The sequence below is a fragment of the Perissodus microlepis genome, chromosome 10 (assembly GCF_051167445.1).
Source record: "Perissodus microlepis isolate ML-2025 ecotype Zambia chromosome 10, ASM5116744v1, whole genome shotgun sequence".
NCBI classification, from domain to species: Eukaryota; Metazoa; Chordata; class Actinopteri; order Cichliformes; family Cichlidae; genus Perissodus; species Perissodus microlepis.
Genome location: NC_140470.1, coordinates 13,132,938 through 13,160,367, shown reverse-complemented (window position 1 = coordinate 13,160,367; position 27,430 = coordinate 13,132,938). Strand labels below are relative to the sequence as shown.

Genomic DNA, 27,430 nt, shown 5'->3' with positions numbered 1-27,430 from the left:
CCATTATAAACCAAGCCGTCTCCGTTCTTCTGTCGAAACACCACAAATTGGTGACGAGGATGAGTGCATCAGTTCCGAGTCCACCATCTTTTCTTCAACATGTGGGTGAGCCGCCGATTCCATTTACTACATGGCGGAAAATATTCGACAATTACATGCTAGTAATCAATGCCACGGGAGACGCATGGCCGGATGCTAGGAAACGCGCTGTTTTGCTACACTGCTTGGGCCCGGAGGGACAGCGGTTATTCTACACGTTACCGGAGCAAGGTGATACATATGCTGACACCATGAGCGCACTGGAGAAGCACTTTGTGCCGAAAGTGAATGTCGTGGCGTGCCGTCATACATTCAGACAGCGTATTCAACGAGCGGATGAGACTGTTTCTCAGTATGTGGTGGCTCTGAGAGCGTTAGCTTCATCTTGTAACTTTGGACAAATGGAAAGTGAAATGATAAGAGATCAGTTAATCTCCAATGCTCATCTCAGCGCTGTGAAAGACAAACTGTTACTGGAGGACGATCTCACACTGGATAAGGCTCTAACTATTGCAGGCCAGGTGGAAGCAGCAGTCAAAAACGCTACTCTACTCTCCACACCCGGCTCGTTTCCGTCCGCGCCTGTTCAGACAGTCGACGCGGCAAATTCCCACTCTCACCAGAGGAGAGGACCTCGCCCTGCTAAAGGCTGCACTCCAGACCAACGCAAACGGGGAGGTTCAAAGCAGCAGCAGCGGAAATGCTTCAGGTGTGGTTCTCACAAGCACTTAGCTAATGATAAAAACTGCCCGGCTGCTTCTTCAAAATGCAACAACTGCGGGAAAAAGGGACATTTTGCCAAGGTATGTAAGTCGTCAGTCAGTGAAGTGAGAGAAGTAGTGGTTCCAGAATTGGCAGTACTGTGTGTGCAAGATGCTAAAATGATGGCAGCTATTCAAGATAAGCTTACCTGCACTGTCGACATTGAAACTGTACAAGGTGGTTCTAAGACGGTAGAGCTGATAGTAGACACTGGAGCTTCTGTGTCTATTCTGCCAGACACTATCTACAGACAGTATTTTGCAGACTGTTCACTGGTGCGACCTAAAGTCAAACTAGTTACTTATGCTAAAGATGAGTTAGCTGTGATGGGTTGTCTGCCTGCATCAGTTGCACTGCATGCACAGAATGAAAAAGTTCCTGCTTCCTTCTACATTGTCAAAGCTGGTTCCCCGCTATTAGGCCTCGACCTCATTAGAGCACTGAACGTCTGCATCGTCGGAGGCAAAGTGGACCGCATTCAGGATGAAACTGCAGATGAGCCGGATTCTACTAACCGGAAGTCTGCTGTATACAATGTTGATCCTATTCCACCAGCTCAACTTGGATGTGTTAAAGGGTTCATCCATAAAGTACATCAGCACCTTCGGCTTTCCAGAAAATGATGCAAACGGTCCTGAAAGATCTGCCTGGTGTTCGCAACTACTTGGATGACATCATCGTCTACGGAACATCAAAGGAGGTGCATGATACACGCCTGCAAGCTGTTCTCCAACGTCTCAGAGACGTCGGCCTGCAGATTAATGCTGGGAAAAGTTCCTTCTGCCAGTCACACATTACATTCCTGGGCCATGTAATCTCAAAGGAAGGCCTACGTCCAAGCCAACATCACCTTACTGCTATTGCTGAGGCTCCTGCTCCAAAGGATATGGCTGCATTGCGCTCGTTCCTAGGTTTGTCATCCTGGTTCAGTAAATTTATTCCAGATTATGCTACACTGGTGGAGCCACTGCGACAGTTGCTGAAAACAGACATGAAAGTTGAACTCCAGTGGAACGAGGCAGCACGTGAGAGCTTCAGTAACCTGAAAAAACTCCTTCTGGAAAGTCCCGCACTTGCCGTCTATGACCCTGACTTACCTGCTTTTATCACCACAAACGCATCAGACTACGGGCTAGGCGCTGTGTTGACACAGTTACATCCAGATCAAGTGGAGCGGGTTGTGGCGTTCGCCTCCCGAACACTGTCTCCTGCTGAAAGAAAGTACTCCACCACAGAAAAGGAGGCGTTAGCCTGTGTCTGGGCGGTGGAAAGATGGCGTACATATGTATGGGGCCGCAGATTCACGCTTCGTACTGACCACCAAGCTCTTACTACCCTTCTCAGCACCAAAGGTATGAACAGAGCGGGCATGAGAATCGCACGATGGTCTGCAAGGTTGATGTGTTTTCAGTACGATGTGCAGTACCGTCCTGGTGTTCAGAATGTCATCGCAGACTGCCTCTCATGGGTTCCCCTGACGTACTCCAGCACTGACATTGATGCTGAAAAAGACCTTCTCTTGGAGATAGCTGAAGTTTCTCCTCTCTTGACAGCGACACCGTTGACGGATTTTAAAGCTGAATGTGAGGACTGCCCTGACCTTTCTCTGCTGCAACAGGTTATCCGCTCAGGCTGGCCTAAGGTGAAAAGGTCTCTCCCACCTGAGATGCAGCCGTATTTCCTGATGCGACATGAACTTGCTGTGGAATCACCGTTGGTTTTCCGGGGGACACGTCTGGTGGTCCCAAGGTCCCTGCGAGAAAAGGTGATATGCCTCGCACACGAAGGTCACCAGGGCATAGTTCGCACAAAGCAGCGGCTCAGAGAGCTTTACTGGTGGCCATGCATGGATACTCAAGTCCATGCGATTCTGTCATCGTGCTCAGTCTGTCAATTGTGTGACAAAACGGCCAAAACTGCTCCTGCTCCCCTACAGCCGGTTCAGTTTCCAGATGGTCCCTTTCAGCATGTGGCCGTTGACATTGTTGGACCTTTTGACCGTGGGTCGCAGGACTGCAGGTTTGCTATCACACTGGTCGATTACTTCAGCAAATGGCCAGAAGTAGCCTTTACTTCATCAGCTACTACAGACACTGTTATTAGGTTCTTGTCTTCAGTTTTTGCACGGGAGGGAAACCCTTGTGAGCTTACGACAGATAATGGACCACAATTCACTTCATCTGTCTTTGCTGACTTCCTGAAGGAAAGGGGCATCAAGCACATTAGAACAAGTGTGTATCACCCTCAAGCGAACGGGTGTGTTGAAAGATTCAACAGAGTACTGAAGGACTGCGTTCAGGCTGCACAGGTGTCCCAGAAGCCGTGGAAGCCCGCCGTAACAGAGATGCTACAGAATTACCGTGCTACAGCTCATGCAACAACTGGAGCAGCTCCGTTTCAGCTTCTCAGAGGGAGACCAATGAGAACAAAGCTAAATGTCCTGCCATTTCCCAAAGACACAGGACAGTATGACCAATGCAGGGCCAGAGTCTTTCACCAGCAACGTAGGAGTAAACGCTACACTGATGCTAAGAGGGGGGCAAAACCTCCCCAGCTTGTGGTCGGTGACAGGGTGCGGATACGTAAGCCTTTCCAAGTGGGGAAGGGAGAGAGACAGTTCACTGATCCACTGTCAGTGCAGCAACAGACTGGACTGAGCACCTTCATCTTGAGTGATGGAAAGAGATGGAATGCATCCCGTCTCTCACTCTGCCGAGCAGAGAATGCTGAGCCGTTGCAGGCTGGTGAAGAGGTTGAAAACAACACAAGAGAAACTCCTAAAAGACCTTCTGTTCCTAACAGACCGAGACAGTTACCAGCTTGGACCAAGGATTATGTAATGAAATGAGTTTTTAAAAAAAAGTGGGAAAATAACACGCTTGAGCTGTTGGATGCTAATGTTAAGTTCCATACTGCTAATTCTGAGGTCCAAGTATAATAGATGATTGATTTACTGTGATTTATTTGTGAAGTTTTGTGACTTAAGGTTGTTAAGTTACTACAGTAACCTTAACTGTACAAGTATTCATTATAAAGGACAATTTAGGCACCATAACAAGATGGGTATGTTAAGATCACAGGTATAGTTCAAACAACCAGTAATGTTATAAGTGAAATAGGTTCAGCAAGCAGTATTGAAAATGCTGTCTGGTTGCAAAGTTTACTACTGATAATGTTATGTGCAAATAGTAATGTTACCATGCTAAGTAAGTAATACTGAGGTAGTAGAATTCTGTGAGAATGAGGAGAGATGTTATGTTTACATACACTGCTGAGATGGTGAAGGGTTGCTTTACAAGGGGGACTGAATATGAACATATACTCAGTTACCAGTAGGGGGCTCTGTGACTAATAGTGATAGAAGGATAGAAGAAGTGAAGTGTATTGTGATATGTTTTGAATGGCGAACTACTGCTGAATACACGTTCCATTATAAACCAAGCCGTCTCCGTTCTTCTGTCGAAACACCACAACTGTCTGACATTCACCTCTCACACAGTGGATACAATTCTGCCCCTGCAGGAATAAGATAAGATAAGATAAGATAAGATAAGATAAGATAAGATAAGATAACTCTTTATTGTCATTGCACAGTCATACATAGTACAGTAGTACAATGAAATTGGAAAAACTGTCCTACGTCGGCACTACATATAACACAACACGACACGATATGACACATCACAACACAACAAACAACACAACACAGTATATTAACTTAGTATAAAAAAGAAGAATAAGTGTATGTGTTATGCACACTGTTATTATTGCACATTAATTATTATTGCACCTTGTTATAAATATAAATATTATTGTTATTGTTTTAAACATTGTTACCTCCCCCCTAAAAAAGTCCAGGGAGGTATCCAGTCAGGTCAGCTATTTACATTGATCAGGGCTATTGCCCTGTTGTAAAAGCTGTCCTTGAGTCTATTTGTTCGGGACCTCAGCAGCCTGAACCTCCTGCCAGACGGCAGCAGCTTAAACACCCGGTGTCCTGGGTGTGTGCAGTCCCGTAGGATGCTGCGTGCCCTCTTGAGACAGCGAGTGCTGTACAGGTCCTTCAGGGAGGGAAGAGGATGTCCAATTATTTTTTGGGCCATGTTGATGACCCTCTGGAGTGCCTTTCTGTGTGCTGTGGTGCAGCTGGAGAACCACACACCGATGCAATATGTCAGCACACTTTCAATGGAGCAGCGGTAGAAGACGGTCAGCAGCTCCTTCTTCAGGTCCATTTTTCTGAGGATTCTCAGAAAGTGGAGACGCTGTTGGGCCTTCTTTAAGACCGCAGAGGTGTTAGAGCTCCATTGGAGGTCTGTGTCTATGTGCACACCCAGAAACTTGAAACTTTGTGGTTATGAAACTGACCAAGTGTTTGCATAAAATGTCACATGTTCAAAGCCGTCACAGAACCTGGGGTTTTGTATAAGTGCAGCTGTTGGTGGGGAGATAATCTCACTCTTCTATATAAAGAGTCACCAGGCAGCAACTTCCAGATCTTCATTTGCGATCTCCTCCATCATCATTTCTCCACTTATCAGCAGCTATGGCTTCACTTCGCACCCTTCTGGGATTTCTTCCTCTGAAATCCTACCTCAGGCAGACTTTGATTTACAGGCGGTAAGAATCATTGATAATCATTTTTATTTTACCACCCATCTATTTTCATAACCATGTCTCTATCTTAGGGCCATGGAAAGGGGGTACTGGAGGTTATCTAACAGGGATAAGCAGGGACCCCCCCCCCCCTCCAAGACAGTTTAGCAGTCTACACGGGAGGCTAACCTTTGCACAATTTACTTTTATAATGACTTCACCATTTATGTTATGTGGTTATGTTTCACGCTGGATTTTGTGTGATAATACATATTCTGTGTTACAACAAACAGCTCTTGTGCTTCTGTCTAATTCTCAATGCTTTCCATTTGTGTGTCCACAGATGGCAGGTAAGTGGTACCGGACTGGAATTTGCTCTAATGGCCAGTGGTTTGTCAGTCGCAAAGCCAATATGAAGATCGGCACGGCCATCATTATGCCAACTGAAGATGGAGGTCTTGAGTTGTCGTTCTTCAGTCTTACGTGAGTGCGAGAGGACAGACAGAGCAAATATCATTTGAATAGCATTAAAATATTTACACTGGAGATTAATGTGATGTCTTTGCGACAGTAATGATACATGTCAGGAAATGGAGAATTTAGCCAACAAGACCGAGGTGCCTGGAAAATTCACATACAAGAGTCGGCGTGAGTACGCCCACAAAGAGAGGAAACGAATAATTTTCCATCATCATCATCCAGTATTATTTTTTCACATATTCTCTTCTGCTTTTTTCCTTTTTGTCAGACTGGGGGTATGTGAGTGACATGCTTATGGTTGATGTGAAGTATGATGAGTACGCCCTGACCTATTCCTTCAACACCAGAGGGAATGAAACCTTTGTCATTAACAGACTATTTGGTAAAGTTGCATTTAGCTGTGTTCAGTAAACCGTTTAGCAAAGTTACACCCACTGCAGCAGATTTACATCACGTGGTTTCACAGGACGTAGTTTGGACCTCAGCGATGAGGTGCAGGAGAAGTTCAGGCAGTTCTGCTTGCAGACCGGCATCCTTCCTGAAAATACTGTCCTTCTTCCTAAAAGCGGTACTTTTACATTGGTGGTGAAGTTCTATATAAAAACAGCTTGGAATACAGTGATGTTGTGCACTGATCACCTTACACTTTCCATTTTTCCTTCTACAGAGGAGTGTCCACTTGCCTAACCTTCTGTCCCACCGATCATCTCACCAGTACTGCATGAAGATCTTACACCATCTGTTATGGAAATGTGCCTGAGCACCATCTTGAGATGTTTTTAACAATAAAAATGCAAACATCGAGAATATTTTTCTTCATTATTCATCCTTTGTATGAAATAAACTGAAGGACACCCATAACAACACAACCAAAATGTATTTTTCCCCCCATTCACACACTTTATAGTATTCAAGCAAGCAATCAATCAGTTTATTTATAAGCACATTTAAAAACAACAGAGGTTGACCAAAGTGCTATACAAAGCAAAAAGTAAAACAAACACACCTAAAGAGAACAAAACAAAAACTCAGTCACAATTAAAAGCTAGGGAGTAGAAATGTGCTTTCAGATGGGATTTAAAGTGGTGGAGACGTCCTAATTTGAAGAGGCAGACTGTTCCAAAGGGTCAGGCAAACGCTTGGTCTCCTCTGTGCTTTAGGAACAATCAGAAGCAATGTAACAGCTGACTGAAAAGTTCTATTTGCAGTGTTTTTAGTTAAAAGATCAGAGAGCTACGAGGGAGCTAATCCATTTAGAGACTTACAAACAAGCAATAAAATCTTAAAATCAATTCTGGAACATACTGGAAACCAGTGTAAACGAGCCAAGACTGGGGAAATATGGTCACGTTTACGAGTGCCTGTCAAGAGTCGGGCTACAGCATTCTGAACAAGCTGAAGACGAGAGAGCAGAGAGCATTCGATTGTTAAAAACAAACAGTGGTCACATTATAAGTTAAATGCATATTCAAGCTTTTATTTACATCCGTTTACAATTCACTGAGTTTTATTTTATGTGATTAAATGATCTTAGATCATCCACCTGTAGATGAAGGTCAGAATGACTCCTTGTTTTATCTGCCCATATTGTGGTTTTAGTCAACACACTAAAGGCAATATGCTACTGAGTGGTGACGTCAGAGTACCTCATAGCACAACAGTTGCTTATACACACACACACACACACACACACACACACACACACACACACACACAATTTTAACAAGTTGTTTCTGTGCTTAAATTTCTTACATTTTTTTTCTTCCATTGATTAACCCACTATTTGAAATCAGATATTTTTCACTATTCTTCTTGGTTTATACATGAACTCTCCTTTGAGTACATTTCCTTACAACCAGAATATTATGATTGTTGGACAATCATGTAGTCAGACTCGGGTTTCTTTGTTTTCTGGTCTTCATGAAAGCCAAATCAGAACGTTTTTCCTCAGAAGTAGCTATTCCACTTCTGGGGTGAGCAACCTGTGCTCCCAAAATATCATTTTTGAGCATTTTAGTGGCCAAAAAGAATCTATATAGAGCTGCAAAACAAATCTGAATTTTATTTTTTTTTAAAAAAGGTGATACAGCCTGTTAAATATACATGTGTCTTTCAACATTACTAATACTAATACATGAAAAATAATTAATATCTTTTACCACATTTGGCTACTCTACAGTGGGCTATATGATTATTTGGTACTTGGCATGGTGGTAAAGGGCACAAAGATCCACAGCCCATCTGTTCCCTTTTCTTTATGTAGGTTTTCTCTCAGTGCTCTGGTTTCCTTCCACATCCACAGACATATGTGTTAGGTTAACTGGTTATTCTAAACTTGCTCTCTGAGTCAGCCTTGCAGCAGAGCGATCATCCTATCAGGGCGACGTCTCTGCTTTGAAAGGCAGTGCCTCCAACATTCAGCAATAAAAAGAAATTCTGCTGACCATAATGAATCTCAGTTACATCATATTATCAGAAGGCTCAATTTTAGGTGGTCAGGTAGAGAGCATTGAGAGAGTTATACAATTTAACAACTGTCCCAAATTTCTTTATTAACGATTCCAGACATTTTCGCACTTATTTATTGTCAGAAGATTAGACATGTGACCCTCCAGACAGCTGACAACGACCTGGCTTAATAACAACAACACCAGCTGGTTATAAGCTAACATTTTGCCAGCTAATATTATCACTGAGTCTCCTAAGAAAATCACACTTTCCCTCTGGTAAACAGTGTGATACCCGCACATCATTTGAGGATTTATTCTCTAAGCGTCCAACAATGAAAGTTTTACTAACACCAGCTAACAGAGGCTTACAGTGACAAAAACAGCAGCACTTACCAACAAAAGAAGTTCAGGACAAACTCAGCAACTCAGCTCAGTATCGCTGTCATTCGACAGAAATGGCCTTCAGTAACTAACAAAGCTCTATTCAGAGCTCAGGTAAAGAGCAGACTGACAGCCTGCACTCCATATGGATCAACCAGTCACAGTTTTTCGTCCTCCTGCAGCCACCATTGCTAGGATTATGCACTTTAGAGGGGGTAAGACAACAGAACTCAGCTGACTGCAGTCTGTACTCTACTGACATCTAGTGGTGAGATATCACACCAGTGAAAGTTACAACTTTAAACAAAGTTCCAAAAACAAACAAGTGAAACTCTCTCTTGATTGTATACTTTAACAGTAATACACATGTAACCTTCTAAACACTCCAACAAATATCAGCAAACAGACTGCTTCTGTGCAGTTACGGTCACACAGTGTGCCAGCTAGCTGAATGTACATTTGTAGTATTACCGAGGGAGAGAAAAGACTATGAGATAACATCACTCAGAGATGGAGAAGGATGTAGGAAACACAGGACAGGAGAAGAAGAGGAGGGACTATTTTTAAAAGAAAAGGACTGCCCGGTGGGATCTGTTCAACTGGAAATTTAAAGCTTACTTTATTTTTTTTTTTAATTGATAGATGTCGAGTGGATCGACAGATTGATGATTTGTTGTTGTTGTTGTACACTGCACTGCACTCTTGAAGAAGATGTGTTCAGATTTACACAAGCTAACGCGTTTTTTTTGTTGTTGTTTTGTTTGACAAATTATTTCAGAGCTGGGTTACATCAGGGGGAACAGACATCTCATTTAAATTTAATGTCTCATTTTTCCAAGTGTGTAAGGAAAGTCATCCATCTACAATATAATCAGCAAGCACATGGAGCTATTTGAGCTTTGTGAAATCATTAGAATTAGAAGTTTGTATTTCTTGTATTAATATTATTTTAATATCACATTTATATAGCGGATGGAGGTTCAGTTAGTTCTGTACTTTGTACTGCTTCAGAGGAGTGCTCAGCTGCCCAGTCTTCTGTCCCAGTGGTCATGTCACAGAGGACCACTTCCACTCGCATCCATAACCTGCAACAGTTTTCCTTTTAATTCATTATCTGTGGTCTTTCAAACATTAAGAATTAATTAATTAAATGTCCCAAAACAATATTCATCACTTTGCTTCTATCTGCCTGCAATTATAGCCACCTACCATGTACCGGATCTTTATTACAGCTGGCTAATAAAAAGTGTTAAGGATAAAGCATCTGTCTGCACTTTTCCCTCTAAACTGCGCACTGCTGACACGGTCTCCGCGCACACAAAATCTGCACTGCGCACAAAATCTGCACTGCGCACAAAACCCCCCAAAACAAAACAGAAAAAAATCAAACCTGGAATTAAAATAAATACATAACAATTGATTCTGTGCTGTTTTGGAGTGTGAGTCAGTGAGTGACCGGTAACTGGCTGCTCCAGCCAACGATGCCACTCACATTCATATAAACGCTAATCAGTGTCGTTGACGGGTTATGACGGCGTCCTTATGTGCCGACACCAGTGTTTTAGTTAGTAAAGCGGTGTGGCCGATGTGGAGTGGCTGAGTGAAGACACGCTAATGACAACGTGTACAAACATTGGAGATGTGAGCAGGACAGACAGAAAAATTAAGGTGAAGTTTAAGTTCTCAGTCAGATTTGTGCTTATCCAGTGCCATTTATTTCCAATTCTTATTTGTGGATATTGATCATTAAATACTGACACTAGTTTATAAGTAGTGGAAATGCAAATAATCGTGTCATTATCAGTGATGGGAATAACGGCCGTTACTTTTTTCAGTAACTAGTAATCTGATTAATTACTGTTTCTATATTTCTATTGTTACATGGCTATTACTAAGAAGAAAATGCGGTGTGGACTCATTAATATTTTTCAACACACAGATGGTTGAATCTGTCTTCAGTTTACCGGGAGTTGGAGCCGGAGGGCAATCGTACAAGTGCTGCTTAGGTGGATTCACCTCTGTTTGCACCATTTAGTTATGAGCTGTTGCATCTGTGGATGCCAAAGAGAAAACTTCCCACTGGATACTGAGCTGACTATACCTGTCTTCCGTGTGTAGCACAAGCGTTTACTAGTGTAAGGCTGTAGAATTTCAATTTACAAAGTCAGTTACCAAAACTGTTAATACTTCCATGAACCATTGAGCAAGGCATATTACTTGATAGATGCTATTAGGAATGCTTTCAAAAGGCATCAACAGCACAGATACAGTAGATATCATTCACAGAACAATGTTTTCAAGCAGCATGTAAACATTTTTATTTCTGCTGTTAGATTGTTCTAATTTGACATTTTTACATGTTTTAAATGAGACAAAATTACAGGTTCAGACAACAGATGTTTTGGTTAATGCAATTTTTTATTTTCATGGGTAAGATGTTATAATACCCTGGTTCACTCTGTGACTTACTTTGTCTCCTATAAATCTTCTTTAATTCAGTTCAATTCAATTCAACAGTATTTACATACAAATGAATTGAACTGAACTGAATTAAAGAAAAAACCCAACAATCCCCTATGAGCAAGCACTTGGCGACAGTGGGGAGGAAAAACTACCTTTAAAAAGGTAGAAACCTCCGGCAGAACCAGGCTCAGGGAGGGGCGGCCATCTGCCGCGACCGGTTGGGAGGGGTGGAGCCGATGACAAATGTATACACAATTAAATATTAAAGCAAATATGCTTTAAAATTTATGTTTAGGGAGTTGAAGTAACTGTTAATATTTAGTTGTATATAACTTTGATTTTATAGGAGACAGAGTTGAAGTTGTCATCTCAGGCCTCTGGATTTTCTGGTTTGGTAGTACTGGCCTCCTCTTTTTCTTGCTTATTATTTTATCCTCTTGTTGTCTTTTGGTGTGTTTGGTGTGTTTTCAGAGGTTTCACTCAAGGTCATATTGTTCATTTTCTGAACTAGCAGTCGGATAGTGCTTGGCGAACAACTTTTTTGGCTGCTCTGTGTCCCTGCTGCTGGTTCTGGCCTCTTGTTGTCTTTTGGTGCGTTTGGTGTGTTTTCAGAGGTTTCACTCAAGGTCAGATTGTTCATTTTCTTAACTAGGAGTCGGATAGTGCTTGGCGTCCAACTTTTTTGGCTGCTCTGTGTCACTGGTGCTTGTCCTGGCCTCTTGTTGTATTTTGGAGTGTTTTCGAAGGTTTTGGTATCACTCGAGGTCGTAACATCCATTTTCTCAACTTGGTCCTGGATAGACCTTGACAAAGAACTTTTTTGGATGTTCTGTGTCACTGGTGCTTGTCCTGGCCTCTTGTTGTATTTTGGAGTGTTATCGAAGGTTTTGGTATCACTCGAGGTCGTAACATCCATTTTCTCAACTCGGTCCTGGATAGACCTTGACAAAGAACTTTTTTGGATGTTCTGTGTCACTGGTGCTTGTCCTGGCCTCTTGTTGTATTTTGGAGTGTTATCAGAGGTTTTGGTATCACTCGAGGTCGTAACATCCATTTTCTCAACTTGGTCCTGGATAGACCTTGACAAAGAACTTTTTTGGATGTTCTGTGTCACTGGTGCTTGTCCTGGCCTCTTGTTGTATTTTGGAGTGTTATCAGAGGTTTTGGTATCACTCGAGGTCGTAACATCCATTTTCTCAACTTGGTCCTGGATAGACCTTGACAAAGAACTTTTTTGGATGTTCTGTGTCACTGGTGCTTGTCCTGGCCTCTTGTTGTATTTTGGAGTGTTATCAGAGGTTTTGGTATCACTTGAGGTCGTAACATCCATTTTCTCAACTTGGTCCTGGATAGACCTTGACAAAGAACTTTTTTGGATGTTCTGTGTCACTGGTGCTTGTCCTGGTCTCTTGTTGTCTTTTGGAGTATTTTGAGAGTTTTTGGTATTACTCAAGTTCATATTGTTCTTTTTCTGAACTTGGAGTTGGATAGTCCTTGAAGAAGAACTTTTTTGGATGGTCCGAGTCACTGCTGTTTCTTTTTTCTCAGTGTCTACTCTCATCCTCTTTCTCTCTGGAGAGTAGCTCTCAGAGTTGTTTTTGCTGCCTTTGGAAATCTGACTGTATTTTCTTTTCTTTTCTTCACAAATACGTCTTTTTTTCCTTGGTGGAGAGCAGCTGTCGTCACTTCTGCAATTCTGTGCAACAGAATTCGGGCCTCGCTTCCTCTTGAGTGGAAGCTGGAAATGTCTTTCATCAGAGTTTGGCTCTGGATTTTGGTCGTCCATTGTAGTAAAGCCAGCGTAAGCTTGTTGGCTTTTGCTGTCTTTACTCTGAGACATGTCAGAGTGTTGATGAAGTGACTGTCTTAAAGATTCAACTATTTTAAAATTTTTCTCAGGCGGACCTTTGAATGCTGCAATCTCAAATGTTACAAGTAAACTGCATGACAGTTTGGGCTTCTTACCCGGATTTAAGGATTCACAGATCAAAGGCATGTTATGACATCATGATGATGTCATAACATAATGTAACAACAACATTCTTTTTTTTTCTTTTTTTTTAAATTTGGTTCTATTGTCTATTCTATGGGGCTTTGGAACATGATGTCACGGCAGGGGGCGTGGCCGCCGGGGCGCCATTTTAGCAGGCCAAACAAAGGGCTAGTGATGGTAAATTTAATTCTTTTTACTGAATCGAGTTTTAATGAGTCACTCACCAAAGTGAATCGTGTTTGTTGAGTCATTTGATTCACTGAGTCAGTCGACCAGAGAGTGCAAAAAATGTACATTTTCACTCAAACTTAATTTGTTTCTCTTTTCATGTAAATCCTACTGCTAAGACAACCCGTTCTCACCCCCGACACGTAAAATACTGACGATTTGTCACGTCCCTTAACTTCTCATGCTGACGCTAAAGGTACCCTTCCACGTTTTTATGCGACGCTGTGGGTTGTCAATTCATTCCAATATGAACCCGCTTGCGGCGATCAGAGACGCTTCGAGCAGAGGCTCCAGCCGTCCATTTACTCCAATAATAACTCCGTCACAGCGAAACATGACGCTGTGAATCTCAATCTAACTGGAGAACCGGGGACCCTCTCCGCGAACGGTTTTTCTCCCTAATTTAATGCTTTCTTTTAATGACATCGTTAACATTTCTCAACAAAAACACATGAAAGTATCACTGATAATTCAACAATAAAATCGCTTCATGTTGTGGCCATCACACAGTGTTTTCCAAAGTGATTCACGAGCTGAAAGTGCTCAGATTTAACGTACATAATCCTTTGTTAGGTTTATTATTTTCATTTCACACGTAAAACACATTTATAGAGTCATTCACCACTCCTGTTAGTTTTGGACGTGCTCGGCTCCAACCAATCAGACGCAACCTGTGTAAGCAAAGGATGATGGGAGAATGGAGAGACCTATTTATAAGAATAAGAAAATGAGGCGGAACTGATTGATTCTAATGCAGGTATGTAAAAAATACATATATTTAAAGTAATACCTTGATGTGTGTTTCAAAGTTTGTTTTTCATAAAAGCTTCAAACAAACAGAGGTGACTGATCTCGGAAACGGTTTAATGCATTTAAAAATGGCTACAGCTGCTGTCAGCATGCTTGCTAGGTAATGACTACACGTGGCTACTGCAGCATTAGCCATTTAATCCAACGATGATGGATTAAATCTATTACAAACGTTAAAGGACTTGTGTGTTGCAAAATACCCTCACATGGTGCGTAAAGCAGTTTTTGCGCTAAGAGTTCTGCTAGCTCTTTATAAACTGATGATGCTAACGTTAATTGCTAACGTTAACCGGAGCGCCAAGACTGAAAATCATTTGAATTGCGTTAGTTATGTGTTTATGTCACGGAGTTCTGCAAAAATCTCTTTCCTCTTTAGCTTGAAAATGAGTGATTCAGAGGATCCCGAGCTGGAGGAAGAGCTTCAGGCTGCTGACGAACTCCTTCAAGATATGCAGGTAAAATTTTTAGTGGAAACAGTTGTTAAAGAGGGAACACGCTTGTCTAATATTTTGTACGGAGTAAACGTTATATTATTTGAATTTTTTTTAATAAATTTTTATATATGTGTGTATATATAAGTTTATGTCAAATTAAGTTGGTTAACTTAAGATGTTTGATAATCTTTGCTTTAATCATGGACTGTATTTTAGGTGTTCCCTTTTTTCCTTGTTAATTGCATAGAATGATGCACAGAGTGAACCTCAGCCAAGACCAGTGCGCTGGAAAACACGTGACAGACAGGGAGATTTTATTCCTCAGACCATCAACCAGTCGAAGTACTAGTTGCATGCCACGTGGTCAGTGTTCACACAACCATTGATTTTATCTCACAACTTGTTTTCACCAAAGAATTTCAGTAAGTAAATATTCTTCAATCTCTTTTTTTCCCCCCAGTGTTCAGAGATCAGCATCAATGTCCACGTGAAGAACCTAGTTATGTTGCCAGTGTCAACCCAACAAAAGGTACTTTACCTTCTTGTATATATTGTGATTTCTGTTTACTTTTATATTTGTTGTTATAGTTGAGTTATGCAGGACTTTTGTGCAGTCCTAAGAAACATACTGCCTAGAGTGTTTTTCACTTTGTGGAAGAGTTTCTTCCTTTCTTTATTTTTTTTCTGTTAGTGTATGGAACTGAGGTGCTTCATCAGGAGCTCCTTCAGATGTTGGAGGATGGAGAAGAGGACGCAGCCATGGCTTGTGAGACGTCATCTGAATCAGCTGCTACTCACTGGGCGATCAGAAATATGGTGTCCTCGCAAAAGTGGAAAGAGGCCAGGCCTTGTCTTATAGACAATATGTTAGCTACTCTGGATCCACAGTCACACCGTGTGTGTCAGTGTGGCAAACAAGTAGTTGTGAGGTGTCTGGACTGCCTGCCTCTTCCATTCCTTTGTGCTGACTGTGATATTGCAGTTCACACACGCTTTGTCCTGCACAGCAGAGAGGCAGTAACAGGAGGGTTTTTGCAGCCTACATCAGAGTTTCACAAGCCAATAGGTACGGTTTTTAAGTCTTATGCATTTCTTGCTATGTACTATGAGTGGGTGCTGTTATTGTATATTTATTGTGTATCAGTTAATTTCTAATTCTTTTTATATATATTGTGTGTTTTAATGTTAGTTCGGCTGTTGCCTGTGCAAAGGCCAGACCATGTGTGTGACTGCCCAGCAGGTAACGTTGAGGTTTCACCCGGCGCAATTGTGGCTCTTGTAACCATAAATGGTAAGTTGCCCTTTTGTCACACACTACATACACAATAGATGTGTTTGGAGGTTTTATTGCAAATTGTGCATTGCTATCTTGGTTTGAATTACCCTCGGCCCGCAGTATATGTGGGCACCTGTCAAAGGTCATTTGGATTTACCAGACCGATTTGAAAACAACATGAAAAAAATGAATGCTTTGAGCCATGACTGAATTTATCCTTATCCTTTCTAAAGGCCGTTATAACCTTGCACTGCCAGTGGTGAGCTGCACCAGCTGTGGCCTAATGTGGTCCCCCTCAGTTAAGGACATCCTGGGTAGTGGATATTGGCCTGGCACCTTAAATTTCTGCACCCTGTTTTCAATGGATGTCTTTCAGTCTTTCTATGACATTAAGAAGGCTGCACCAGGGATGTCACTTAAGGCATTTGTCAAAGTGCTGGATGAACGAACAGCCCATTTTGGAAGGGTGAGTTTCTAAATTTGCCAAGTTTAAGGAAATTGTGCAAATCAATGTTTATGATGACTGTCCTTGAATATTCTGTTGTATGTCCTCTATGTAAAAGACTGGCCGAATATCAGCTGATGCCTTCAGTAAAAGTTTCTTGGAGTGGAGTGCTGTAAAGTTTGAGGTGGACAGGATGTGCAAGGAGCCATGCTTTAGCTGCCCTGCCTGCACTCCAGACATGCTTGCCGTCTCAGTTGATGGAAACCGCAAGCTTTATCACTTTCAGTCTAATGCAAGGTACGTTATGCATTGTGTACATAAGTCAAATATGGATTTGTAGAAAAATGTATTTTAATGTTTCTTTTCAAACAACTGTCACTGTGTTCGTTCAGCACTTCAGAGCAGGGGAACTTGCTCTGAAGTGCAAGGGGAGTGTATAGGTCCCAGGGAAAGGGTTGTGCGGATCTTCATCTTGGACTGCAGCAAAGGAGTCGTCCAAAAAGTCCACTGGGAAGTTGGATGAAGAGGGCATGGAAATAGCTGTTTGTCGCCACGGAGTCCTCTTAGCTGCATTGAACATGTTTCGAGGGGAGATCTTTGCTTACCCCCTTTTTCTCCAGAGGGAGTTGGCAGCTAACGTCCTGGGACATATTACGTTCCTTTGCTCCGATGTGGCCTGTAAATATTTCCCCTATTTAACCAAGGTGGCTCAGCAGTGCCCTGAGCTGAGGAACCTCTTGTCAATGCTTCCTTTTCTCTCCGTCATGCATGCAAAGGCTCACACTTGGAAATGCGAGGTGTACTGCAGCTTGTAGTTTTGGATTAGTTTGAGACATTTTGTTATAAGGTTGAATGAATTCAGCAGTCATGTATTGTGACCTCCTTTCTATAGATCAAATGGGGAGGTGCGTTTCAGGATGGGGCCGGTTCAACAGTTGGAGAAGAGGTGGAACAAGTAAACAGTTTCCTGTCTAGGGCGGCCATCACAACGAAGTACATGTCTAAAGCAGGTATGTGTCCGTGTCTGAGATTCCACTCAGTCTCCTGCTCATTAATTCTTATTTGTATACTAACTGAAATGCAGGGCGAACAGACATGCTGACCCTCCTGGCTTTGGGCTGGAACAAAAGGAAAGTGGAACAACTGGGCCGCACTTTGAGCCAGAGATATCTAAAGGTGATTTATTTATTTTTTCAAAAACCATTTTAATGTGTGTGGTAATGGGGGAAAACACCAGTACTCTTTTAATGTCAATATGAATGACATTTATTAATGTATTCTTAGATCATAAGGATCCTTAGAGAACAAGTGGAGAGCCTGAATGCGACCAAAAATGAGCTGGGTGTGGATGACGACACACTGCAGCAATGGGTGGCCGATGTGTAGAAATGGGCTGAAGGTGAGTCTCAATATAATGCACTCGTGTATAACAATAGGACCCACCATGGCCTCATTAAAGAACTTAAGGTAGAATTAAGATCTTTCTGACAGTGTCAACAAACAATGAAAAAGAAGCCTTGTAAAAGCAGAATTTATGGCAGAGTTGTTGCGTTTCATCAAATTGGATAGAACCTGGGTTGAAATGATGTCGTACTAGTTGGTTTTATAAACCTGAACACCAACATACTTGTTATCTCATGATAATGCAGCACATGAAGGCTCCAGATGTCTTATAATGAATGTCATCAAGTCAGTGATTACAGAGTCCACTGTAGTTTGGTGACTGTTACTCATCCTGTATTCTGATTAATATTCCTCTCACTTAGAAAGTGATCAAACTGATGGCAGCCTTGGAGCGTTGCAGGCACGAATAGAGGAGCTTGTCGTCGTCATCAGAGTGCGAACACAAAGTCTTTACAGACAAAATGGTACGTCCCAGTTTCTTTGAAATGGACCGTTTGATACTTAGTTTGTACAGCTTGTACAGCTACTTTGTAAACAGAATAAAATCAGATCCAGGTTTGTTTAAGCTGGATGTGATTTGTTCTAGCAAACAAATTGATGAGTGTAGATTAAAATGTAACTATATACATTATGTGAAGGTGTGAATTTTTTATGATTATTTACAGATGGCAACAAGAGGCGACACAGAATTCGCAAGGTCATCTTAGTTGAGAAGAAACGCTTGGCGGCTGCTGTTGACGACTACAACAAGCTCGCTGAACCAACAAAGCAAATCGTATCCAGTGATGCCCTCATGCTGACCGACATTTGGCCCTGGCAGAGCACAAGTGAACGTAAGCTCTTGATTTCTAAATATCCTTTTTAAACAAACTCCCAGTATCTGAGCAGTAGTTGAATGTTTTGTTCTTGAATCATAATATGCTACTATGTTTTCCCATCTGATGTTGTTAAACTGTAGCTGCTGCTGACCTCCGGACAAAGAGAAAGGTCTTTGAGAAGGTGATGGCTGTGAGGCGCCTGAGAGAGGAGGAGATGATCCTTTGCAGGGAGATGCAGCATCACTGGACAGTGTTGCGAATGTGATCTGTGGTGTTGGGGACAATCTCCTCAGACTGTAAGCACATCTTTTATTTATTAATTTTTTGATGAATCGATTGAAAATAAGAGCAGATGCTAAAGTCTTACTGGATCTTTTACCTATATCTAGATTGCTAGCTAACACTGCCTTCTCCCTTTAAAAAAAATGTTTAATTACAGGATCCTAATTCCTTGTGTTTATGAGGTGAGGTTTTTTTTGTTTGTTTTTTTTTTTTACTTATATTTATTTGTTTTGTTCTTTTTACAGCCTCCTTTGTTGGCATGTCGGAGGATGCACAGAAGGGACTCTGTAGCCTGGTTTTTAAAAAAAAAGTGAACTGAAAGCTGAAATGCTCAAAGTAAAGGACGTGTACAAGAGAATCCTCAGCCACCAACCACTCCTGGAAATGGACTCGGAGGAGGAGGAGGACATTCCAGACGATGCCACTGAGAGTGATTTGAGCACTTCTGATGAAGACTGATTGTGTCATCATTGATGTTATGTTTGGTAAAATAAAAAGTTAATCACATCTCTGTTTAATGTGATTTTTCAACAGACATTTTACATTTTGAGAAGAAAAATGGAATTTCCTTGGTGCAGTTGTTTACCCTGAATCATTCTTTCCCATCTAATTTAATGACTAGTGTACATGTTCAGATACGATAACATAATTTAATTTATGGGATGCTTTCTGGGCTGCTCAAATTATCACAAAATTTAAAAGCACCAGGCAGCACACTCACAAGTAAATTTTTTGTTCAGTGTTTTGTCGAAGAAATCAACAAGTACAATTGAGATGTTTGCTGTAGTGGTGTGTTTTTTAAGAAGCATGCCAGCACACTGGTGAACTGACAGTCCCGGAATGCACCCGAGCCAGTGACTCGCCCCAGAGCAAATGAAATTGCTTATCTAGAAAGGCAACCGTCATCAAAGAAGAAGTAAAAGAGTAGGAAACGAATGGTAAGGGAAGGTACTGTGGGGTAGGAAAGAAAGGCCAGAGCTGTGCAAAATGACCTCCAGCAGGCCACAAATGTGCACGTCTGCTCAAACGGTCAGAAACGGACTCCATGAGGGTGTTATGAGGGCCCGACGTCCACAGGTGGGGGTTGTGCTTACAGCCCAACACCATGCCGGATGTTTGGCATTTGCCAGAGAACACAAAGATTGGCAACTTTGCTCCTCACAGATGAAGGCAGGTTCACACTGAGCACTTGTGACAGAGTCTGGAGACGCCGTGGAGAACCTTCTGCTGCCTGCAACATCCTCCAGCATGAGTTTGGCAGTGGGTCAGTTTTGGTGTGGGGTGGCATTTCTTTGGGGAGCTGCACAGCCCTCCATGTGTTCGGCAGAGGTAGCCTGACTGCCATTAGGTACTGAGATGAGATCCTCAGACCCCTTGTGAGACCATATGCTGGTGCGGTTAGCCCCGGGTTCCTCCTAATGCACGACAATCCTAGACCTCATGTGGCTGGAGTGTGTCAGCAGTTCCTGCAAGACGAAGGCATTGATGCTGAGGACTGGCCCGCCCATTCCCCAGACCTGAATCCAATTGAGGACATCTGGGACATCATGTCTCGCTCCATCCACCAACTGCACCACAAAATGTCCAGGAGTGGGCAGATGCTTTAGTCCTGGAGTCTGGGAGGACATCCATCAGGAGAGCATCTGCCACTTCATCAGGAGCATGCCCAGGTGTTGTAGGGAGGTCATACAGGCATATGGAGGCCACACAGACTAGTGAGCCTCATTTTGACATGTTTTAAGGACATTACATAAAACCAGATGAATGATTCTGTATTGCATTGATCAAGGAACCAACCCAATAGGAGCTAAAGGAATCCTCTTGACATTACTTCACTCAGTAAGTTTATGTTATGTTTAATGTGCATTTTCTTCATCAGTTTAGAACATAACATGTTAGCGCTCCCTGGTCCTTTTTGGAGACAGATCCTGAGACAGCAGGCAACTATGGAGAACTCGTGTCAGCTGTGGTAATTAAGGAATACTTTGATTTAATATTGAATTCATGACAACTATCCTCAGGCACATATTCCTGGATATATATAATGACATAAGTAAACTCCCATTTTAGAAACATTGCCTTCTTTGATCTGACTTATTGCCTCAGACTTTGGCCCTGTGTCCCCAAAACTACAGAAAATCCATGACACTGAGTAAGAGGCCTTTATCATGTTATAAGTGAGAGAGTTTGGTGTAACAGTGGTTGAACATGCCAAATCAATCCACAACATACTGCCATTCCCCAGCTGTAACCTGCATATGCATCAAACCAAAATCCAGTATCATAGCCACATGATAGACATAAAGATGAGGTTAAAGGGCTGTGTCATTTTGCCAGATAGCTTCATCCCAAAAAAGATAAACATTCTTCAAAAACAAAAGTTTGTGAATATTTCCAGTATTGCCAGGCCTAAACCAACCTGTTAAACTTATCAAATTATTGTCATAGATACGAACCTATTGATTGAAACAGAATAATCCATTGAAGCCTCCATCATCATCCCAGATCACTGTTACTGTTCAGATTATTTTATCTCTGTTTTCCTCTAGAATGTTTTGAAAATCAGCATTTGATCAACAGACTTTTTAAAAGTTTATTTTGATCCTATTGTTTACGTGTGTAATTGCATTTGTATTGAAATTATGACAGGAAAACCCTTAATCAAATTGTATCTTTGATATCTAATAATAATATTAACAATAATGTTACATATGTAATATGTACACAATAATAATGTGCAAACAAACAAGAAAAATAGCAAAAAATGTCAATTTTTTTCTAATACCCTGTGTATATATATATAAAAACCACATATGACCACAACTCCAAATGTGCAATTGTCACTGCATCTAAACATGACATATTACAAAAAGGTAGAAACATATAATATACAATATGTTCTGAAGCTGGTACTGGTGCAGTTAACTTTGCTTTAGGCTCCCATACACAGTAGGTGTTACTTACTATACGTGCAGTGCAGTATTACTTTAACTTGTAATATGTTATAATAAGCAAGTCACTTCTATATTTATGAGGATGTAGACAATAATGTTGGCTGATATGTAAAACTATGAGATATCGAGTGCAGGGAAGATATTATTGATCGATCAGATTCATGAATGTGTTAGGTACTTAAGCCACAATTAGAGAGTGAAACAGAGACTGACACTGGTTGAAATGTATAGTAAATATTTTATTTTGAACTTTTATGCTGAACTACAAACTGTGAACTGTGCGATCTCTGCGACCTGTGGTGCCTGGTTTACTGTGTGTAAAACTGCGCAGGTTCCCATGTGTCATCCCACACTTTGCCACTGTCAGGAGAAAAACATAACAAACAACAACGACAACCACACACAAAATAGGATAATTTAGGTTGTGACATATGACAATTTTTTAGGATGAAATATCTTCTATATTCATGTCATGCTTTATACACCTTCACTGTAATATAAATCAAGTCAGAGAGTAATAATATATGTAGTAGATGTCAAGCAGGACCACAGCAGCAGCCACGATCCATCGGAACCTGCTGGATGAGAGAGCACAGAAACTCCAGGGAAGAAGTTTAGTTAGTAACATGCATGAACTGCATTACTGAGACATGTATGTTTACAGATGGTGAGGGAGAGGGGGAGAGTTTTCAGTAAAAGGAGACGTGACTGCATCTTCAACCAATACTGAGCCTGCATAACCCTGAAAGAGACAGACAGAGAGAGGGGGGGGACACTAACCCCCAGCAGTCTGGTCCTGTTACAGCATAACTAAGGGCTGAGCTGAACCAGCCCTAACTATAAGCTCTATAAAGAAGTAAAGTCTTATGCCTACTCTTAAAAGTGTTGACCATGTCCACCTCCAAAACTCATAATGGACTTTGGAGGTGGACAGCTATCAAGCTCCTCACAGAAGAGGAGCTCGATAGCTAAAAGCTCCCAATTTACTTTAGTCCAAATACATGAATTCAAATTGAGGTGATAACTATTTATCAACAATATGAATGTCTGTTCCCGTCCAACAAAGTTGTTACTACATACCATGTTGAGCAAGGCTTCCACTTGACTTTAACTTCTTCTTTTTCCTGAAAAACATGATATAAACAAACAATTAATTAAGAAAGACATGCAAGTTGCATACAAAAAGGAGCTTATAAACATTTGTGTACTATTGAATGGCTCAATATATTATACAATTAGTTTACAAAAACATAAGAACCACTACAATGCTTGTACTGCCAGCATCGAGTGCATGTCAGCAAAGCAACACTGCTTACATTGTGGCTCACAAGCAAAACTAACTGAAGCAGATGTTACTGAATGGGAAGGAGCACCTCCACATCAATCACTCCTTCTGAGCATGATGTCAGGAGGACTTTAAAGAACGTAAACATCAGGAAGGCAGCACGACCAGGTCGTATCAGGTGGTATGTTCTTATTTAATGTCCTATTTGGAGCGAAATACAGACTCAGTGGCTGAATTAGTGTAGATTCATCAAATACAAAAGCTTATGGATAGTCAGTCAGGCACAGTTCAAATCCGGGAAGTCCAAAGACGCAAAAAAAATCTGCACAACAGCAGGCTAAATTACTTACATTTACAACTCTCCTGTCTACTATCTCTTCATATTTGAAAATCTTCTGTGTACGGTGTTTTCGGCATTCTGAAAAATAACAAATGAAATATTTACATGAGGTCTGTAAAACTGGAGAAAATGCAAAAATTAAGAAAAAGAAATCTTAACAAACTTAACGAACCTGTCATGTGTTTCGTACATTTACAGTACAGTATGCGACCCATATCCGATCATGGTATGACAGTGTGAATGGCACAAATCCGATATTTTCAAATCCGATCTGGGTCACTTTCGTATGTGGTACTGAATCCGATACATATCTGATGTTTTAGAAAGCGACTGCTGTTTGAATAGTCAAGTCGCATTAAATCCGTCACACGCCAATTATCAGCGCCGGAGAAGCGCCCGATAAGACATCGCGAACGCTTCCTGGCCATCCCATGTAGATGTTAGTGAAACTGTTGGGAAGACAACGTTGGAGAAACGTGAACATTTCATTTATACTGTATAATCTGCAGATTCTGACAGAAATCTGCGACTATCCTTTGAAGCACCGCTCCTCTCTAAAACAGCAATAAGGGTAATTATTAGGCCATATGTAAATAACAAAATAACTTTATAACTTAGAGCAAAATTGGGAAACGTAAAGTCCGAAACAAGTCTTTATATTAAGGGCCATCAGTCAAACAATACTGTTTGGTTTGAGTCTAAACAGAGCGCGTTGTGTGTGACGTCTTCTTTTGCGCATGTGGCCGCTTTGAGCGTTCACACTAGAGTGCGTTTGCTGTCACATTTTATTTGTAGTGTGAACAAGCAGACATAAAAATCGGAATCGAGCATTAAGACCTGCAGTGTGAACGTAGTCTAAGTGTGTGGGTGGCCCGATACTTTTGTCCATATGGTGTAGATGGATATACATGTCTGAATGGGCGCCTGATGCTTGTTACTCCCAGATATTACAAGCTTGTAAAAAAAAATAGTAAAGTATTTGTGTGCTTACTTTGTAGTACAAATAAAAGTGTACATTTACTGTTTTTAGGTGTAATTTGCAATGTGAACCAATCTGACTTTTTTCAAATATTGTATATTAAGATTAGTATTCTTTACCTTCTCTTATTAAATACACTTGAACACTGAGATCAGTTAAAATTTCACGACTTGTTTTTTATCCTTTTTTCCATCTCTAGATCGGACTGCAGCTCACAAGGATGTGTGCTTCACGCGAATTGAGGAGGGCTGGATCTGCAGCGAGCCCCAGAACTGGGTGGTGACGTATTCAGAGTGCTGCTGTCACTTCGGTCGTGGCTGGGGGCCCGAGTGTAACAGCTGCCCTCCCAGAAACTCAGGTGAGCTACTGAAAACTTGCCAGACCTCTTTAGCACTTAATCCATTTATTGAATTAACAAGAATTTTATCTGTTTTACCCAGCAATGTTCAGCCATCTGTGTGGGATGCATCTTGAGACGGAGTCAGACGGGGAACAGGATTTGCAGGCAGCTTTTCCCAATTACAACCCGGGTGACACTCAATGACGGTTTTTGTTAAAAATCAGTGATAGCTGAAACATTCCTGCCCTCAGACAAGGCTTATTTATTTACCTCTTTCTGCCCCCATTTTCTCTTTTCCCCTGGTTCGTTTTGTGAAAAGGTGACAGTTCAGAAGAAGATTCCGACGAATGCAGCTGCGGACATGGCCGCTGTGTCCGTTCCTACCTGGGCACTATGTGTGAATGTAACCCAGGCTTTAGGCTAGACTACTCGCGTGCTCGCTGTATAGGTCTGTCCTACATATACACTACAAAAATGCAAATACACATATTCTTTTAGAGTCCTAGATTCTCTTATTAGTGTATGTACAGCAGCCAATGTGCAGATTATAACTTTGTTCTGTCAACTAATGTTTGGATTTCTGTTTTATGGCTCATTGTCACTAATGAATACTTGTTTTTCTTTGTTCCAGACATTGACGAGTGTGCAGAACCAGATGTCCGTGTTAGTCCATGCAAGAACGCTCGCTGTGTGAACACTTCTGGCTCGTACAAGTGCTTGTGCAAGCAAGGCTTTGTGCACACGCGTAGGCCAAACGTGTGCATCCGTCGCAGAACTCGGTAACCTCTGTGCGTTGCTCTGCGTGCCGCTACGTCTCTCCCCATCTACGCGGCGTGCACAAACAAACCAGCACGTGCAGCTCTTACACTCCTCTCTCATGGTACATACATGGGACTGTGTGAACGCAGTAAACATACAAACATGTTGTCATCGGGAGCCACGTCATAACAATATAAAATGTACAAAACATATCATTGTCAGCCCCTTTTTCATTGGCCAGTCCACATTTTAAAAAAATCTGCAACACAGATAAGGAATATGTTTGTTTATTTGTGCGCTAAAAGTATTTTGTAATTATTTTTTTTTATTTTGAACTGTTTTTGTAGTTTAAATTGTGCATTTTGTGATTTTTGTCATTGACCTCCCAGTTGCTTTTATCTTCTTTTGAATTTTTGATTCAAACAATGAGGACATCCTCTGATGTCTCCTTCCTCAACGAGCTCAACAACTTTTATGCTCGTTTTGAGCGAGGGAACCCCACAACCACAACCAAAGCAGACGTGACGCCAGACCACCAACCTCTGACTCTCTCCCCCACCGATGTAGGAGCGGTGCTGAGCAGGATCAATGTCCACAAGGCTGCAGGCCCTGATGGCATACCCGGGCGTGTTCTCAGAGCGTGTTCTGGGGAGCTTGCAGGAGTGCTGACAGACATATTCAACCTGTCCTTGGCCCACGCTGTGGTACCGGCCTGCTTTAAATCCACCTCCATCGTCCCGATACCCAAAAACTCCAACCCATCTTGCCTCAATGACTACCGCCCAGTAGCACTCACCCCCATCATCACTAAGTGCTTAGAGCAGCTGGTCCTAGCACACTTCAAATCCTGTCTCCCCCCCACCCTGGACCCCCACCAATTCGCATACCGCCAGAACAGGAGCACAGAGGATGCAGTCTCCATCGCACTGCACTCTGTCCTCTCACACCTGGACAACAACAACACCTACGCCAGAATGCTGTTTATAGACTTCAGTTCAGCGTTCAATACAATCCACCCCTCACAACTCATCAGGAAACTGACAGACCTGGGCATCAGTTCCCTCATCTGCAAATGGTTACTGGACTTCCTGACCAACCGCCCCCAACATGTCCGGCTGGATAACCACTGCTCATCTACCATCACAATGAACACCGGTGTACCACAAGGCTGTGTGATGAGCCCCTTCCTCTACTCCCTCTTCACCCACGACTGCAGACCTGCTGATGGTTCCAACACCATCATTAAGTTTGCAGATGACACCACGGTGATTGGCCTCATCAGTGACAACGATGAGGCCGCCTACAGGGAGGAGGTGGATCGTCTGGCTGAGTGGTGCGACACAAACAACCTGCTGCTTAACACCGAGAAGACCAAGGAGCTCATCGTGGACTACAGGAGGAATGCTGACCCACATCCACCCATCCACATTAAGGGGACGGCTGTGGAGCGTGTGAGCAGCTTCAAGTTCCTGGGAGTCCACATCTCCGAGGATCTCACCTGGACGACCAACTGCTCCAAGCTGGTCAAGAAGGCTCACCAGCGCCTCTTCTTCTTGAGGACTCTGAGGAAGAACCACCTGTCCTCAGACATCCTGGTGAACTTCTATCGTTGCACCATCGAGAGCATCCTGACCAACTGTATAACAGTCTGGCACGGGAACTGCTCTGCCTCGGACCGGAAGGCGTTGCAGAGGGTCGTGAAAACTGCCCAGCGCATCGCCGGAGCACCACTTCCTGCCATAAAAGACATCTACAGGAAGCGGTGTCTGAAAAGGGCTGGGAAAATCATCAGAGACCCCAGTCACCCATCACATGGACTCTTCACCCTCCTGCCCTCTGGGAGGCGCTACAGGAGCCTCCGGACTAAGACCACCAGGTACCGGAACAGCTTCTTCCCCACAGCTGTCAGACT

At 42.3% G+C, this 27,430-nt stretch overlaps 2 protein-coding genes and 2 long non-coding RNA genes across 10 annotated transcripts; 3 read left to right on the top strand and 1 right to left on the bottom strand.

Annotated features, from left to right (window-relative positions):
* The first annotated feature begins 4,336 nt into the window (after nt 1–4,336).
* Nucleotides 4,337–6,684, top strand: LOC146378971 (uncharacterized). Of its 2 annotated transcripts, XR_014801541.1 has the most exons (4): nt 4,337–5,880; nt 5,969–6,045; nt 6,146–6,445; nt 6,545–6,684. It is a non-coding gene; the product is annotated as an uncharacterized LOC146378971 (long non-coding RNA). The 2 variants fall into 2 exon arrangements; XR_014801540.1 differs by having other exon boundaries at nt 4,337–6,045.
* A 6,561-nt stretch (nt 6,685–13,245) lies between these two features.
* Nucleotides 13,246–19,368, top strand: LOC146378970 (uncharacterized). 6 transcript variants are annotated; one of them, XM_084942186.1, is made up of 15 exons: nt 13,246–14,149; nt 14,579–14,657; nt 14,884–14,999; nt 15,097–15,165; nt 15,328–15,702; nt 15,826–15,927; nt 16,146–16,378; nt 16,476–16,654; nt 17,250–17,367; nt 17,442–17,533; nt 17,642–17,756; nt 18,124–18,225; nt 18,427–18,594; nt 18,720–18,875; nt 19,107–19,368. In XM_084942186.1, exons 3-9 carry the CDS (start codon nt 14,885–14,887, stop codon nt 17,314–17,316), a joined length of 1,140 nt encoding a protein of 379 aa, XP_084798312.1. In that variant the 5' UTR covers nt 13,246–14,149; nt 14,579–14,657; nt 14,884; the 3' UTR covers nt 17,317–17,367; nt 17,442–17,533; nt 17,642–17,756; nt 18,124–18,225; nt 18,427–18,594; nt 18,720–18,875; nt 19,107–19,368. The 6 variants fall into 6 exon arrangements, with proteins under 6 accessions (XP_084798312.1, XP_084798313.1, XP_084798317.1 ...); XM_084942187.1 differs by lacking the exon at nt 13,246–14,149 and adding an exon at nt 14,286–14,411; XM_084942191.1 differs by lacking the exon at nt 13,246–14,149 and adding an exon at nt 16,750–17,154 and having other exon boundaries at nt 14,295–14,657; nt 17,250–17,533.
* Nucleotides 19,369–22,033: 2,665 nt separating this feature from the next.
* Nucleotides 22,034–23,441, bottom strand: LOC146378969 (uncharacterized). The gene is made up of 2 exons (XR_014801539.1): nt 22,896–23,441; nt 22,034–22,175 (listed from the first exon to the last, which is right to left on the bottom strand). It is a non-coding gene; the product is annotated as an uncharacterized LOC146378969 (long non-coding RNA).
* Nucleotides 23,442–24,348: 907 nt separating this feature from the next.
* On the top strand, nt 24,349–26,007 carry LOC146378968 (latent-transforming growth factor beta-binding protein 3-like). Its single transcript, XM_084941642.1, has 5 exons — nt 24,349–24,397; nt 24,619–24,777; nt 24,860–24,949; nt 25,079–25,207; nt 25,391–26,007. Exons 1-5 carry the CDS (start codon nt 24,349–24,351, stop codon nt 25,540–25,542), a joined length of 579 nt encoding a protein of 192 aa, XP_084797768.1. The 3' UTR covers nt 25,543–26,007.
* Nucleotides 26,008–27,430: the final 1,423 nt, after the last annotated feature.